Here is a 17,758-nt window from a genome sequence, read left to right on the forward strand (position 1 = left end):
GATCTCAATATACTGTACTCATTTATTTCAATTGAACCCCTTTCCTGTATCCATGGCGATACACAAGCAGTTTTCTCACTGATCATTGTTTTAAGTTGATACCGAGATGAATCTGGAGTGGAATGAACGAAGAATGGGAAGAAAGGAGGGAGGAGAGGGAAGAGGAGGGAGGAGAGGGAGGGGGCTGGAGCAAGGCTTGCCACAAACTATCCTGTCTTACTGATTACTCGTATTACAGTACTTATCCCTGTTAATATTTATATATCTCTTAACCTGTTTATTCATTGACTGATTGACTGATTGATTCATAGACATTTTATACGATTCCAATGACTCTAATCTCCATATTTACCTCCGGCAAGGAGGGTATGTTTTTGCCGGCGTTGGTTTGTTTGTCTGTCGGCAGAATTACTTGAAAAGTTATAAACGGGTAGGGTATGGTCCCAGGAACACCCATTAGATTTTGGTTGTGAATCAGACTATCATCCGGATCCAGTTTTTTTTTTTTTTTTTTTTTTTTTACGGTTTCTTTACCATTGCAGGATAGTAGCAATTTCAGCCTTGGCGGAGGTTTGCAATCTTGGACTGCTCTTGTTTCATTTGTAAAGCATTCGGAAAAGTTTCACTGTCAAGGGTATATGACCTACAAATTGTGCTGTAAAAAAGACATTAACTAATCTAACAAATAGAGTACTGTACTTATTTACCCCTTATAATGCCCTTTGTATCTGAGTTTGTAATGTAGTTAGATCACACTTATTTAGATCGCCATATCATGTTAAGCTTGGCTGTCATGTCTCATTCATTCATTCATTGCCAGACGCCATGTAGCCTATCCCAGACGGGGTGGCCAATGGCTTAGAGTTAATTGTTTTACAGGGAGGGGGACTAATCCTCCACCAACCCCACTTGACACGTAGGGATGCCAACAGCATCTGGTGTTCCCAGGCAGTCACCCATCCAAGCACTAACCAGACCCAACGTTGCTTAACTTCGCTCATCGGACGGGAAGCGGTGTACTCAACGTGGTATGGTATAAATATTTTATATCCATGGTACTTTAAAAATTTATCTTTTCCTAAGGTTATGCCATTATTACGTTTCAAAACTATCCATTTTCTCTGACCGCCATCCAAAAGAGAACGTACATTCGAGGTAGATTGAAGAAACTATATTAGGCCAACAGACCTAATGCCTGAATTGTGTGTGTGTGTGTGTGTGTGTGTGTGTGTGTGTGTGTGTGTGTGTGTTAAAGAATGCATACACCAGGCAATAACTGAAGGCAATATAGTCCTAGGACGTCATCATCATCATCCGGACCCCCTTTCCTACCCTAGGACAGGGTGAGAGTAGCAACGTCCAGACAGCCCAAATTTGCCTAATCCAATGAGCCACGCTTTCATTCGCTCACCATTCAAGACCCCGGAATCCTGGCTCCACCTAATTTGCCAAAAACATTCACAACGTTCTGTAGCTTCACATAAACGTATCCAATAGAGTCAATCTGGACACTGTCACATTAAAATGGGGTGCCAAATCCCTGATCACGAACTTCTCCTCACAATATTCATCCAGCCAGCTCGATCTCTTGTCAGTTCCCTTGTCTCACCGACTTCCAAACCTCTTTTCCTCACACACTCATCCATCATATCCCTCCACCATCTCCTTGGCCTACCTCGCCACCTCCCTCCAACAAAAATTCACTCAGATATACCTTTTTCGCCACTCTATTGCTATCCATTCTCTCCACACGACCACACCAACTCAGTACACTCTCTTCGATTCTGGTGTCCACAGACTTCCCCACTCCACATCTTCCACGAATCACATTATTTCATATCCTATCCAGTCTTGCACTCCACATACATTCCTCAGCAGTCCCAACTCCATTGCTCTCACTCTTGACTTTTCATTTTCATGCCACACCACAGTCTCACATCCATATGTTAAAGTTGGCACTAACACTCCTTCATGTAAGCCTCGTGCAGCTGCAACACTCAAGCCTCTGTTTCTTAACAAGGCCTTCACAGCACCAGCTACTTTCCTTCCTTGTGTCACTGTAACCTTTCAAGCGCTTCACCCTTCAAACTTCCATCCTTACTAATCACACTACCCAAGTACTTAAATGCACTCATACTGTATATTCGAATTCCTCATCATCTAACCTTACTGATGTCTCATTAAATTAAATTACGAGTACGTTTAGATAGTACGGTATACGATAATTCGACTGCGCTACGTATTAGGTTAGATCATACCATATTTAGCTGAACTACGATATGGCAGCTCATTTCGTGACGTAGGTTCGTTATTAGGTTATGTAGATTAGGTACAGCACCAGGTAAGACAACATTAAAGTTTTCAAAGCTTGGCTGATGTACTTTGACCTTGGAAATTTCTTACCGTCTCTACCATAGCGATTTAACCTGCACATTGCACCTCAATATTTTCTGCGTTTTGATGGAGAACTGTGTCGACAATTAAAGGATCTAAGCAGCATACCAGAGAGTGTTAAGGTGTAAAATGAGAAATAATCAACCTCCCAAGTCAGGCTGGCGTGGGCTGGGTCAAGGCTCGGTTGGTGCGGGTTTGCTGCTGCTGGTCCCGGAAGAAGAGGATGACACGCCGGGGTGGAAAGCGAGGATCATCTCAGGTTACCTTACGCACCTGTCTGACGCGTCGCAGTGTTTGGAGATGCGTCTGAGGTCGTATTCTCGAGGGTTGGGAGGCTACACAGCACCTCTTCCTTGGCGATTTATTGGCTTATTCCACCTCAACATTCTCTTGTAAATTATTTATAGCTTTTCAATAAAGCAAAAGGTTATACAGATAATATACACTAATATACAATAGATACTGATATCCAAAAATAAGAAAAATACACTGATAAGGTAGACGTATAAGAGCCCCCCTCCTGTGCTTACAGTAATGGGAACGTATTTTTTTTTTTTTTACCTCGATAAACACCGTCTTTTACAGGGTACCTCATGAAGTAAAGTAAAATACTAACCTTGGGTTCACTTCACCCAAAACACGGCTCTGCGTACGAGTGATTCGTTTTGTTCCGGTTCCACGCAGATTGTAAGACGAATTAGCAGAGCCTTGGAGAAGTATGAAAAGAAATAGGCTGATATGGCGTCACCTATTCCAGTTCGCAGAAAAGGCATCTGATCCCCTTTGAGGTGTACGTGAGCTTCTGGTGAGCAAGGAAGGGGGATAAGTCAATGACAGAAGCCCACCTCTAGAATCACCAGTGATCGACCAAAGATTGAAACATTTCTGGGTAGTGTCCACTTGACCAAGGTCTCCTCGGTCCTCAAGAAAGTGCTGACCCAATCACTCTCCTCCCCAGGTAAAGTCCTCGACCTAAAGTTTCAGTGAAAGGATACTGCGATGGCTTGAAACTCACTTGGCAAAGAGGATCCTTGCCTATTGATGAAAAAAACTGCGGCAGTGTTATTCACCTTGAAGAAGATGGTGCTGTCCCCAAGGAAGATGATGTCATTCGGAAACCTTCAGACAACTCGGGGTCCCCTCACACTGTTGTGCAACGTAATATGGTGACCCTCCCTAGCTCCTTATCCCTGGTGTTCAGAACCTTATAAAGGATTGGTAGTCCCAGTCCAGGTCAGAGGCATCCAGTGTGTCAACAAGTGATACGAAGGAGTCCAAACTCATCTTGTTTCATCTCAAAGATAGTTACAGATTTTGCTAGAAACTTAATTCAACAGATATAATCCAAGATGGACACATAATGTGGCTGTAGTGTGAGCAGTTTTGGTCACAGGAAAGTTATATATATTTTTCACAGCAGAAATTGCAAATTTACCTGCTGACCTGTCAGATTAAACCAGCTCCTGAGGAGCACCGACTCTTGCTACAGAAATCAGCACCTAGAGTTCGTACCTTTTTAGCCAATTGACAGAAATCTCTTGTTATTTACCATGTTTGTGCTCTCTCTCTCTCTCTCCGTTGCCATTTTTTTTTAACAACACTCCATAGTACAGTATAATTATACAGTCTGATCTGTGAAATGATCTGCATGTCAAATGTTCTGAAAACCTGCTTTCTAAGAAAACACACAGCATGTCTTCATCATCAATCCAACTTGAAAACAGTCGACAAGAAACAGATCAAGAAGATTAGAAAAAGGAATATCAAAATTGCTTGCTGATCTTTTTATTATATATATGCCTTTGAAAACAAGCATGTTCTCAGAGTGGCATGAAAAGCGAGATGCAGGTGTGTGAGGTGGCAGCGTAGGGCAGGTGTGTGTAGTGGCAGGGTAGGGCAGGTGTGTGCAGTGGCAGGGCAGACGTGTGTAGTGACAGGGTAGGGCAAGTGTTTGTGGTGGCAGGGAAGGAAAAATGTGTGTGGCGGCAGGGTAGGGCATGTGCGTGGGGTGGAAGGGTAGGGCATATGTGTGTGGCAGCAGGAAAGGGAAGATGTGTGGGGTGGCAGGGGGAGGCAGGTGTGTGGGACAGCAGGGTAGGGCAGGTATGTGGGGCGGCAGGGTAGGGCACCTGTGGGGTGGCAGAGTGGGGCAGATGTGTTGGGTAGCAGGGTGGGGCAGATGTGTGGGGTAGCAGGGTGGGCAGAGATGTGAGGTAGCAGAGTGGGGCAGATGTGTTGGGTGGCAGGGTGAGGCAGATGCGTGGGGTAGCATGGTAGGGCAGGTGAGTGGGGCGACAGAGTGGGACGGGTGTGTGGGGCGGCAGATGTGGTCTAGAAGGGATCGTCTCCAGTGTCGCTCTTGTGGCAGCCACACGTGTGACACACCTGTGGGCACAAACGCAACATTCCGTAATAAAAGTACGGTAACATCGACAAAATAACAAGACACTGAAGCCATTAGTATGACGTAGCGACGACAGGCAGTCATGACATGGTTGCCTGCTAGTTGCCAGCATTAAAACTGTTAGGAAAAACCTGGTTAAGGACACAAGTTTACTAAAACTTGTTTTTCTAGAAAAATACGCGTATCGCCTATGGCTGTCCCATTATTAGAATTAGTATTACTATTAATATTAGTATTAGTACTTTTATCATCATCAATATCAGCACTGCTACTACTACTACTACTACTACTACTATTACTAATCATTCTTATTATGGCCAACAACTATTAAGGTCAAACCACAGAGTCCTTACTTGCAGATTGGATCCAGTACAGCTGACCAAATTACAGAGGTCCCAGTCATCCCTAAACGTGGGCACCTGCAGGCCATTCCAGGGGTCCGTGTTACTGTCGCTCATCCACGCCTCGCCACCTTCCTGCTTCAGCTCCACCAGGTTCGTCCACGTCTTCATGTGCTGGTCGCCGCTTCCTGGGGCACGGAGGAGGAGGGGAGGGAAAGGGAGGTACTAATCGATTTAATCTAACGGAACCGAGCTACCTTCTCAGCATGAACACTGAGCGTGGTTGCATGACGTTCGATGAGTCTTGGCAGTGAGGTAAGAATTTGTCTCCTTGGTTATCATAGTCAACTTGTTTTCATCTGACGGAACTGGACCCACATTGTATTTGAATACTAAGTCATCTATTCATGAAATTTGATGACCCTTATTCATGTAGTAAGAATGAATCTCCGTAGTTATTAGCCAAACTAACCCTCCATTCTGACAACGCTTAACCATCAGCTGGCCTGAAAGGGATCTGAGAATTTAGCCAGGTAGATCAATGAAAAACAAAAAGAAGAAGTCTAGAAAGGCGAAAAGAAAGATGAGGTACAAGACTGAAAAACAGGGCTGAAAACAAAGAACTTTAACCCCGAGAGTGGGAGGGGAGGTAAGACTCACCGACAGAGAGAGATAAAAAGAATGGCACTGACTAAACGAAGAACTTTAACCAGGCCAAAACAGAGAAAGATATATCTAAAATATATATTGGAAAGTGCGTCACAGGGAGCACAAAAGAAAGCAAACAACAACAGATCCAATGGTTCTTTCGAGGGTACTTGATGCAGAAAATCTATAATCATGATGTCTAATGGTATGAACTGAAATAACGATAGCAAAGCATGAAGAACAGGATGTAAGGAGGAACTGTATTTAAGCTGATATATTGAAAAGGTTCAAGAATGGGGCTGATTACTGAGCGATGAAATTCAACTGAGTCAAAATAAAGAACAGCTGAACAGAAAATTATGCAAGGGGGTGAATCAGTGCAGAAGGAAAACAGTATTTCTGCCAAAATATAAACACTGTATGGAGAAGTATATGCACGAGGCGAGTTAGAATGAGAGGAAGAACTGCAGCTGAGGCAGGATGGAGAAAAATAGCTGAATGAATTTACGTTGCATGTGGTCAATATGAAAGGAAGACCGGTAAGGACAGATAAATGATAAAGAACATGCGAATGATGAAGCTGACAAGAAGAACTGTACCTAAATCATGACAAAAAAACAAAACAAAAAATAGAAATAAATGTCTTTGAAAGTGCATTTGAATATACAGAGGGAATAGAGTTTATTATGCTGTTCCCTGTCTAAAGGTGGAGGAAAGGCGTGGAGTGGTAACAACATGGGATATGGACAATGTTTTTCACGGCCTCAGATGTGGGAAATCAGACAAGGTAGTTACAGAAAATGAGAAAGAAGTTCCATACCCCAACTGTGGAAGGATATGGTCCTGATACATGAGGTATACCTCAAAGGAGAAATGGATCATTAAGCTGTTGTGATTATTCTACCCTCGGAGACGGCCTCATAAGCCTAAGCAGAGGAGGACTGGACAAATGCACACAGCAAAGACTGGCTGCAGACACAAGATATGCATGAATGACAGTGTAGTCTGTGCTTTCAAGCATGGTCGTATGATCTGCAAACCTAACCCGGACACTTCACTATTTTCATAGTGGCTTGGTCTACGGGCGCTTCACCTTTTATATAATGCAGCCAATAATACTTCTTTTCATTTGCAGGGCTCTCTCATGTCCTGTTGCAGCTGATGACAGTAACTCAAGTGTCTTTAGAGACTCCATAACACCTCTTCCACAGAGATTTCATCCGCACATTACACATCAGTATCCTCTTGCATGTTATTGATGCAAGTTGTCTCGATATAAACACGAAATGAATAACATACAAGAGAATGTTAATGTGTAATATGCAAAATATATGACTAAGGAAGAGGTGTTATGGAGTCCCCTATGGCACTCAGAGACTCACCTGGATTGCGGTAGTCCTCGTAATAGCAACACGTGCCGGTGCCGCCGTCGTCGTGATAGGTGCCGTGGTTGGTCTTGCCGACGTAGGCGACGGGGTGGGTAGTATTATAGGTCTCGTAGTGGCCGGGGATGCGTGTGTACCAACCATTCTTCTGACCGAACATCACCTCGTGCAAGTGAGGGTTTAACTCCCAGTCACGAACCTGTGGGCAACATGGAGGATTGGGATGGAAGGAAGACTGGACTGGAATGCAGGAAGGAACGACTGCGAGACTGAAATGGGAGGAATATATGAATGGAGTGGAAGAAGGAAATGCTGGGCTAGGATGAATAAGCTACAAGATTTAAATGGAAAGAAGAGGGAACGACCGCAAGACTTGGATGGAAGAAAGAACTGTACGACTGGAACGAAAGAATGGACTACAAGACTGGAACGGAAGAATGGACGACAAGACTCCAGAATTGAAGGATGAACTACATGGCTGGACTGGAAAGACTGCAAAACTGGGATGGATGGACCATATGACTGGAAAAGATGGAAGGCATGTATGACTAGGATAGTAGAAGAGACTGCAAAACCGGAATGGAAGAAGGGCCTGTAAGAGGAGCTACAAGACTGAAGAGATTAAGACCCTAAGAGCCGTATTTTCCTTGGTAAAGAACACTTCGTAATACCTCTTCCACTCAATTATTATTCCTCGTATACCTTACTACACTCTTGTATGCCCTTAATATATTTTTATATCAACACATTTTGCCTTAGTAGAATACAAAAGGATATTACAGACATACCTGCAAAACGTATTTCAGAGGAAGAGGCGTTTACGAAGATTCCAATGCCATACATGAATACGACTCTGACTCCTATACAACCTTCTCTTCATACTCAACAAAGAATTCCGTAAACTGGGGAGACGATTCTAACAAATTTTCTTCATAAACGACTACAGTACATCTTCATGTATTCCCTCCATAGACGAACAATTCTTAGGGTTAAGGAGGTGACAAATTCTGACCTTGATGACGATAAACTCCCACCATGCGTCCCTCTCCCCGGAGCAGCAGTCACAGTCGTGGTTGTACCCGTAGAAGCTCCAGTACGCTGTTGAAAAGGCAGAAGGGCTCTGGTTAGCTTAGTAATAGTAGTCTGTTGTTGTTGTTGTTGTTGTTGTTGTTGTTGTTGTTATTATTATTATTATTATCATTATTATTATTATCATTATCATCATTATTATTATTATTATTATTATTATTATTATTATTATTATTATTATTATCATTATTACTGCTGCTACTACAACTACTGCTGCTGTTACTACTACTACTACTACTACTACTGCTGTTGCTGATATTATTGTTATTATTAATAGTAGTAGTAGCAGTAGCAGAAGTAGTAGTTGGAGCAGCAGCAGTAGTGTTACTTGTTGACACAGTTTCGGATAATAACTTCCCTTTTTCTTTTGCCAAACTGTTATGAGGCTCATACATAAAATTCTGATAAATCTAGTAAAACTCCGATGATTGCGTCACTAGATCTTACGATTCATTGCTCACTGCATCGTTCATCGTAGAGGCGTGGATCAGATCTTATTGTCGCAATTGTACCCGTGGGAACAAGAGCAGCCAATACCGAACCATGTGACATTAGCAAAAACCAGGGTAATGGGGACGACTCCTTATCCTTGAAGGGCGGTATACATCTCCTCAGTCCACAGCCCTTTGCAAAAATCTAGTTTGTTATTAGCAGGCAAAGGAGCATCTTGAGCATACCTCCCTCACCACTCATGACTAGCCTCCTCCCCCGTCTTTCATACCTTTATAGTTAATACTTTTTTAAATGCATGCCTCAGCATTCGGAAACAATGTCAATGAAGGCCAGATATGAATGAATATATTTATTCATTTATAGTAATATTATCACCAACACAAACAACGATAATAACAGTAATAATAATAACAATAATAATAATCTTAATAGCAATAATCCATCCATCCATCATTCAATCCTACGTTGCCCCAAGAGAAGCGTAAGAGCCCAGGGCTAGGCAAGTTGGTCCCGACATTTAAGATGAAAGTGACCAGCCTCACTCATCCCTGTGTGGCATTATGTGAGCAATAACCCCAACCACCTCTTGGATATACACCTTCACCAGCTCAATCCTATTGGAGTGCTGCAATTACCCACTAAACCACCAGGCGCCATAATTTGGTTATATGGTTACCACCTAGCGTAGTAAATGGTAACAAAATAATAATAATAATAATAATAATAATAATAATAATAATAATAATGAACCACATACCAATATGAAGGTGGTATCCGCATGTCATGGCATGCCAGTATGTGGGTATGTCCCCTCTCTCGATTGTGGAGTAGTCCATGTTACACTGCCTTGACCAGTCCCCCGCCAGCCGAGTGTTGTAGTAAGTGGTAGCATTGTGGGGGAAGCACCTATCATCACTACCCTCCTGCAAAATGTAAATAAATAAATAAATAAACAAACACGGATCAGGATGGCTAAGAAGGGGTTATGGAATGAGTAAGGCCTAGTTCCTCTCCCCTTTATCCTCCTGCACAACACACACAAGCAGGATAGGTTAGACGGATTCAGTAAACATGGGTAAGGCCAAACGCCTCAACCCACTACCCTCCTGTATAACAAGCGGATCAGCGCAGGGCGGAAGGTAGCATGGAATATGAGTCCGGTAAATTAATTAGATCAGTAATTGTGTGTCAATGAATTGGTTCAAAATAATTTTATATTCCAGATACTGACTCTTTTAACGTCAATGACTTTCATCGTCATGAAGACTATGGAGTCAGGAGAGGTCAGAGAAGATAAACAAGGTATGCATGTAGCTTTGACTTGGATCACAAATTAAGGAATCATATACTGGTAAAACATTTGCATGTTTTCATCCATACTACCGTAATAAAATAGTGCTTTCTGAAGTAGTAGGATATAGAACGAGAAAAGCAATAGTTATACTAACCTCTAGGCGCCTCAGATAATAACAAGCATGAATTCTAAACAGTTCTAGTAGCCAAGGGTGTATTTACGGTGTAGGGACAGGGTTTGCGGTTAAATACTGGTAGATTACCATCCAGGCCTAGTTAATGATTGATCACCAACATCCTCCCCTAAATCTAAAAAGTACTTCGAGGTACACTAGGGTTTTCTCAATAATTTCCGTTGAAAAAAAAGAAAAGAAAAAAAAAGATAATTTAATGCCGTATCGATCCCCCCCCTCCATCATCCTCGACAGGAGAGACATCTAGTCCTGGATTCGGTCCCTCTGTGTAAGCAAGCTGTACTTTGGACCACTATGCAGGGTTTCTGTCACCACCATGCTTATCACAAATGTTCAAGCAACATGCAGTATTAATTAATCAGTGTACATCATAGTTGTTTACCAGACAGCAAGTTGCCGCCTAGAACATATTACTGGAAATTAATTGCGACAACAACGGAAAGTTCACTTAATAAAGATAAGGTCTGATACCAGATGTCTGCTCTCACACACTCCTTCGTACCTTACCTAACGGTCCTCTGGTCAGCTCTATCAGTAATAGCTAACTGACTGTACTTTCGTAATTATTCACCGGTAACAGCAAAGGAAAAAAGAATACATAAGGAAGAAGGAGAATGATGAGCTGAATAACAGTGTACGAAAATGGAGGTTAGGAGAAGAAGACCAAGATCAGGGGTGAGGAAATATGGACGTGGGAGCAGGATAAATAGGGATTGAAAAATCTTGACCTTTTGTCACATTTACCACCTTTTATAGGATACAATGTCGGCATGGGATGACGATAATTAAATATAAATACTGCACGGGAATTGCAAATACCACATACTCATTTCTAGTCAGTCAGTTGCATGAAACTGAAGCAGCTTAGTTAGGATGACAATTTCAGTAGACTATTGCACACAGATCGGATTTTACTCAACATTTTTAATTGCGCGATGACTATCATTCTGCACTGAGTTTTAACATATTCTTATTCTTATTGCACTTGTGAGAAGTCCCAGATGGCTCCGCATCTATCTAGTACAGTACTTCTGTACTTGTTGTCATCTACATACATTCTTTTTTTTCGAAGTGGAGGGCATGAGAAACAGCCTTCATAAACCTCTCACTAACTGGGTGCTCTCATAAATTGAATACAATTGTCTGGTATCAATAAGAATGCAATAAAAATGACGTTCTCAAGCTGAAGGTTTAAAACAAATCCTGTTATAATTCACTTGCACTCTGCAATCCCCAAAAGCAGTACTTGTTCTAAATTATGCCTATTTATCCATTCAACTCTACATACCTGTCAGTCAATTAAAAGAGGTTTATGGTGCTTGATAAACTATAAATGTATTGCTCAGTGCTTCCTTTTCTCTCCTGTTGCGCCAGCCTCTTACAGTTCTTACGATGCCTGTTCCGTACACATGATTGAAGCTTAGGTCCATCATGAACGCAAACAAGAACACACAAGATACACATTGAGAGAGTCTTTTCTTCTGTATACCCAGAGTCCTGCAGCATTCTTTTTCTCGCTTTCTAATTACGATTTGCAGTTCAATTATCCTCACACAAGGTGGTCATAATCCATAAAACGGGTAAATACCAATGAAAATGGTTTACAAGTGGAATATGCTAGCCAGTCTTCTTTAGTACCCTTGTAATCTGATTACGTAAGTCTCTTCCCTTCCTCCAGTTCCCCCCCCCCCCACACACACACACTCACTACCATAGTCTTTATCTCACCATCTGTGTTTCGTCCTCTTTTCTCCCACAGGCGAGGGGAGCTAATGGTTCCACTTGTTACGACGTGTGTGCATCCATTAAAACAGGTGATTACAGATAGATAGATACATACAGAGATAGAAAAATATATATACCATTTATATATATATATATATATATATATATATATATATACAGAGAGAGAGAGAGAGAGAGAGAGAGAGAGAGAGAGAGAGAAAGGAGGGGCATGTAACCATTATATTAGAATTGCATTGGTGTGCTAACTCCCAAGAAAAAAAAAAGAAAAAGGTCCTTACTAGAGCAATTTTTCCTATCTTATGAATATATACAGAATTAGATTTACTGACTGAACGAGAAGCAAATTCGGTATAGACATAGCTTTTGGATATATAAAAAAGTCATAATCTTTAAGGTAAGATGAATACAAAATACGTTTGAATATAAAAACGTCACCTAGTGCGATGTTACGTTTTGTGAGTTGAGGAAAGTTGAGTTCCACATGATTACGACAGGTTAAATTCATTTTTACAAAGGCCAGGCTACATTAGTCAGAGTAAGGGCGTATCTACACTTAATGGTTGCTGTCGTGCGTGAGAGTTCTGTATCACTGTAACCCATAGAAGTTCTCGCCCGCACCCGCCCACGTCAGTTAGAATTAGGTGTGAACGTGACCTAAGTTACGAGGGGGTAGGCTAGGTTAGTTAAGTTTGGCGTGCTCTACTCACCTTTGAATCAAAACGGAGGTACGGAGCATAGTCGTGGGCGAACTGGGCAATGTCTAGGGTCAGACCTGGAGGGGCAGAGGAGAAGGGGTTATTTCATGCCTACTGACACCTGGCTACTTTAACACCTACAGTCCGACTGACTTTTTTATATTATTATTATTATTATTATTACTTTCAGACGCTTTCACTAAGGTCTGGAGATTTTTTATTTATTTATTTATTTATTTATTTTTTTACTGAACAGGTTGGATAGCGCCTTCTTGTACCTCTCGACTACTAAACGTCTACCCTAATTTGAATGTAATCGTTTGGTGGCAGCAATAATCACACACACACACACACACACACACACACACACACACACACACAGAGGGGAGTTTTTCCATTCTTGGTAACACTTGACGATTTTAATTTGTTTAGGCGAGGAGGGAAAGGCAAACCCCCATATTTTAGTCAGTTTTTGGATGACTACCGGGTATAATTACATATTTAATCAGCCTGCTTCCCACATAAAAGAAAGCAATCACTTATGGTTAAAAAGAAAAAATCTTTAATTGCTTTAAAAATCGAAAAAAATACTAAGGAGGGAGGTGGAAGTTCCATATCTTCACTCTCTCATTTCTAATAATACAGTCGTTGTTGCAGGCACTGGGTTAATGAATACCAAATTCAAATAACAGCCTTTTAATTCGATGACGTCTATTACTTGGTTATGCCTTCCGGCTCATGTCACTATTATTTAACTCTGGGAAAATCTCTTGTACTCGACAGGCAACTCAAGGCTACATGTAACCTATTCATTTCGGTCTGATATTGTCTTATCCTTTCTAGCTCATGGCGATATTATTCAACTCTGGAAAGATCTCTCGTACTGGACGGGCAACTCAAGGCTACATCTAACCTATCGAGTTTGGAAAGTTTCTCCGAAGCTGAGGAAAACTGGATGATGGCGAGGGGGAAAAATCTAGTCATAGAACCGAAAAGAGTTGATCGTCTCGTTACTGTAACGCCTTTCTTATTCTTGATATATCCAGACATTTATCTTTAGCCCAAGTGAGACATTAAGAAGTGGAGTGATTGTTTTCATTGCCTTCATCAGTCTGTCAAGTCAAAGGTTTTTCTAAAACTGAATAAAATCATTCTATTCCCTTCAAGTTAACTTCTTCAGTTCAGTGACATTTTATTTCTTCGTGCATTCAGACTATTTAAATTAACCTGCGATTTCTTCCCTTCAGACTGGAAGGTTAGATATAGTTTCAGTTAACCCCTTCCCTGTAAGACCATCCCTCTTAGCTAGATAAAATCATCTGGCAGTAACATGAACTTGAATTTGGCGCTGTTATCTTGTTTTGTTTTTTACTTGGAGGGAACACTCATGCGTGCTCCTGGCCTTTGGTTCCTTCTTCCTTACATTAAAAAAAAAAAAAAAAAAAAAACGTCACCTGATGGAAGGGGTTAATCTGAAATGAGGCCACCATAAAGAACCTTCGCGAGGGTCTGTCGTGTTCTAAGCAGCTTTGGGGATCTCTTAACACTTCTGCCTTAGCGATTTATTCTGCGCATTGCATCTCAATATCCTCCTGTATACTACTGATGCAACCCATATCGATATTAAAACGATAGAAGTAACACACAAGAGAATGTTAATGTGTAATATGCAAAATAAGCAGCTAAGGAAGTGTGCTACGAAGCCTCCCATGCCACCCAGAAAATGGCCCTCAGTCTCCACCGTGTCAGAGGACGCGTACACAACAACGCAGCAACTTCAGACTGATGATCTTATATATATTTTATTTTTCACGCCGTTTTCTTCAGCTTCTAAAATGGCTGGGAACTGGAAAGGTTAACTTTTTTGTACCCATCATATACGAAACGTCTATCATCCGCAAAATTTTAAAAATCGTCTAGAAGTATGAAGAATGTGTGACAAAATTAAGTTACAGGAATGGAGGGCTAGGCTAGTGTTACTTCCAGAACTAGTGAAAAAAAAAAAAAAAAAAAACAGCTGCATTATACTTGATTGCAAAAATATTATTCTGAGCAATCCAGTAACGGCAAATAATGAAACTTATTACTGACGTCCTGAAAAGCCGATTGAAAGATTGAAATAATGGAAAATGATAGTGACGCACCTGAGTGAAAGACCACTAGCAGGCCAAGGACCGCTGTCTGCAGCACCCAGCAACTGCCTCGTCCCCCCGCCATGGTTACACCTTCACTGATTACATAGCCTACTGCTTAACCGCCTCATATATCTTCATATCTCTATCCCCTCCTTCTCGCTCTCTCTCTCTCTCTCTCTCTCTCTCTGTAGATATTCTAAATAAGTTCTTAAAGCGCGTTCACTAAATGTAAAAGTTTTTTTTTATTAACACTGTTCCTTCTCTGCCATAATACCACCTGTTCATGGCGTGCTCGTCTAATGTATGACCTTAACATGGTCCAACACGGACCGCACGATGAGATTCGTGAAAAGTTGGATCAAGTTGATTGTTTCTTCCGGCAGCTGAATGCCTGCCTGTGCGATGTGACAGGAAGTAAAATTACTGTATGTATCTATCATATGTTCCTGAGGTGAGACCATTAATAAACAATATGGTCCAAAAACCAACAAATACAGTGATCAGTATATCACTAACACAAAGGAGTTCCTGGATAGCCATCCCAAGTCCCGAGTACATCAGTGGATCCAACAAGGACATACCAACCCACACGAAATAAGGGCATTGTTTGGTGTTGTTATCAATATGGGACTAATTAGGAAACCAAGCACTGAAAGTTACTGGATGACCACAAGCCCCAGTTTGGCTACCCCTTGGTTTCCTTAATATGTCAACCGCAGTAGATTCCAACTTCAGTGATAACTCTCTACCAGTCCAAGGAAGATCTATTGTTCGCAAGACAGGCTACAACCACTTATTGACCACTTTACCCATCTTTTTGCTCATTATTTTCAGCCAAGTAAGGATATTTCACTGGATGAGAGTATGATTGGCTTCACAGAGAAAATCCCTCATCTGCGACAGTATATGCCAAATAAACATCACGCTCGGTTTGGAATTAAGTTTTGGTGTCTATGTTACACTGCCTGGAGCTATACCCATACTTTTGAAGTATATGAATATCAAGCTAATTTGCAAGCTCAGCATAACAAATGTGACTTATGTCACGACATTCAAACTCCTAGATCAAGGAGGGCTGATAAATAAGGGCTATAACGTTGGTCTCGACAGCTATTTCACTTCGTCAAACCTCCTCAGATGCCTCTACCAACGAGACACAATGGTGACTGGAAGAGTTAGGCGAAACAGAGTTGGACTACTAAAAGGGTTGAAGGCAACCCGGCTTCAGAAGTCAGACTACTAAATGGCAGCAAGATAATCTACTCTGTGTGAAGTACAAAGATGACCTCAAGGAACCAGTTCTGTTGTCAACAACATACAGAGGAGGGTTCACTGAATACACAAACAGACGAGGAGGTATTACAAGGAAGCCAAAAATTGTAAGAGAGTACAACAGAATAATGGGTGATGTAGACAGCAAAGACTGCAAGCTCTACTCCTACCTAAGTGAACGACGTTCACTGAAATGGACAGAGAAAGTTGCCTTTTACTTCTTTGGCACAGCTATGCTGAACAGCTACATACTGTATAAAACACACACACACACACACACACACACACACACACACACCAGCGGGCGAGTTTTGTCCAAACTGGAATACAGAGGGGCAGTTATTGAAGACTTGGTCTCTCCTTACAAACCAAACAAGAGAAACTCAGAGAAAAAACCAGAGGAAAGGCGCTCACTAGATTCCCTAGACACAGATGACGTGGTGTCCACAGCTTCAGTTCATCAGTTAGAGAAATTGGCAAGAGGAAAATTCAGAGATTGTGTGACACCATGACCGTCGTGTATACGGTCTACTTATAAATGTAAAGAGTGTGATGTGGGGCTGTGTGTCACCTGTTCCCATAGATATCATCAATACCAACAATAAGTCATCACATATGTATCACAGTGGTGAATATCAGTGCCACTACATCCATTGTGTATTACTTTAGCCACAAAATATATTACAATTGGATTATTTGACAATGTGCATCTCCACAATCTACACATTCATATAACTCGAGTTACATCTATGAATAGGCCTAATACTTATGTAACAAAAATGGTTACATGATTGTTACGTTATAGAGCAGGAACAGTAGTTTTGTTACAATTATTCTTTTACACAAAGAAGAAAAGAATTTTCCCTATTGTCTTTACATACTGTATGTGACACCCTAGTAGAATAATACAGACTGCCCCTCGGACTCCAGGGCTGGACCTCCCTGCACCCAGACGCTGGAGATCCTCATCCTTCGTCGGGCGCCTGACTTAGAAGTTCAGGCGACTGTTCGGACCCAGCCCAGAGGGCCGGACTCCTACCCCAAGCCCAGAAGCCTCGGGCCCCTACGCCCCAGCAGCCCCGGACGAGAGAGGACGCCCTACACTCTGTCCCCCGCCCCCGGGACCTAGCCGCCCCTGGCGGATCCCATACCCGTCAGTAGAGAGGCTGAGACTCCGCCGCCGCCCCTGCGCCTGACTGTGACACGTCCGACCTGACAGTGAGTGAAAGTGAACACACGCAGCATACAGACAGTGTAGGAGTGGCAGACTAGAGTGGGCCGGTGGTTAGAACATAAAAGAAAGTGGTGGAAAGGATAGTGCAATAGCAAGACAGGGAAGGACGGGCCTACCATACTGTACAGTGCCGCCGTAAGACAGTGAAGATCATACATAGGCCCCTGAGTTGAAGTTCCAGTACCGCCAGCTCCACCCGGGTACATAGTAATGTAAAAGTGATCTACGGGCAAGGTACAGTGAACATTCTATGCAACAGTGACGGCACGTCTCGATAAGGTCACGCTCAGGCCCAGTGTAAAATATTAACGCTACCCTGGGAAATCGAGACAACCACCAACACCGGCCTAGGAAATCTAAACTCCCCCACCAACATAAGTGTCTAGCTCAAGTGTTGTTACCCCAACCAATCTGGTCCTGTACGGTATCCTGTGTGATACTATTATTCCATATCTGTAGCCCAAGGATTATAATT

At 42.1% G+C, this 17,758-nt stretch overlaps 1 protein-coding gene and 1 pseudogene across 1 annotated transcript; both read right to left on the reverse strand.

Annotated features, from left to right (window-relative positions):
• Window positions 1-923: 923 nt before the first annotated feature.
• Window positions 924-1,041, reverse strand: LOC145405444 (5S ribosomal RNA; annotated as a pseudogene).
• A 3,684-nt stretch (window positions 1,042-4,725) lies between these two features.
• LOC145405260 (uncharacterized) lies at window positions 4,726-14,859 on the reverse strand. The gene is made up of 7 exons (XM_080276677.1): window positions 14,787-14,859; window positions 12,655-12,719; window positions 9,472-9,637; window positions 8,185-8,270; window positions 7,170-7,371; window positions 5,152-5,327; window positions 4,726-4,779 (listed from the first exon to the last, which is right to left on the reverse strand). The coding sequence occupies exons 1-7, from the start codon at window positions 14,857-14,859 to the stop codon at window positions 4,726-4,728; spliced, it is 822 nt and encodes a 273-aa protein (XP_080132803.1).
• Window positions 14,860-17,758: the final 2,899 nt, after the last annotated feature.

This window comes from Coenobita brevimanus, chromosome 66, assembly GCF_032717465.1.
Source record: "Coenobita brevimanus isolate Jiangsu-jjx chromosome 66, ASM3271746v2, whole genome shotgun sequence".
NCBI classification, from domain to species: Eukaryota; Metazoa; Arthropoda; class Malacostraca; order Decapoda; family Coenobitidae; genus Coenobita; species Coenobita brevimanus.

What these genes read in the sequence shown, in the direction of transcription:
- LOC145405260 (XM_080276677.1), bottom strand. Translation starts at nt 14,859, where the DNA reads ATGGCGGGGGGACGAGGCAGTTGCTGGGTGCTGCAGACAGCGGTCCTT. An exon ending in GCTAGTGGTCTTTCACTCAG is followed by an intron (nt 12,720 to 14,786) that starts GTGCGTCACTAT and finishes CTGCCCCTCCAG; the next exon opens with GTCTGACCCTAGACATTGCC. An exon ending in GGGAGTTTATCGTCATCAAG is followed by an intron (nt 7,372 to 8,184) that starts GTCAGAATTTGT and finishes TGTTGCCCACAG; the next exon opens with GTTCGTGACTGGGAGTTAAA.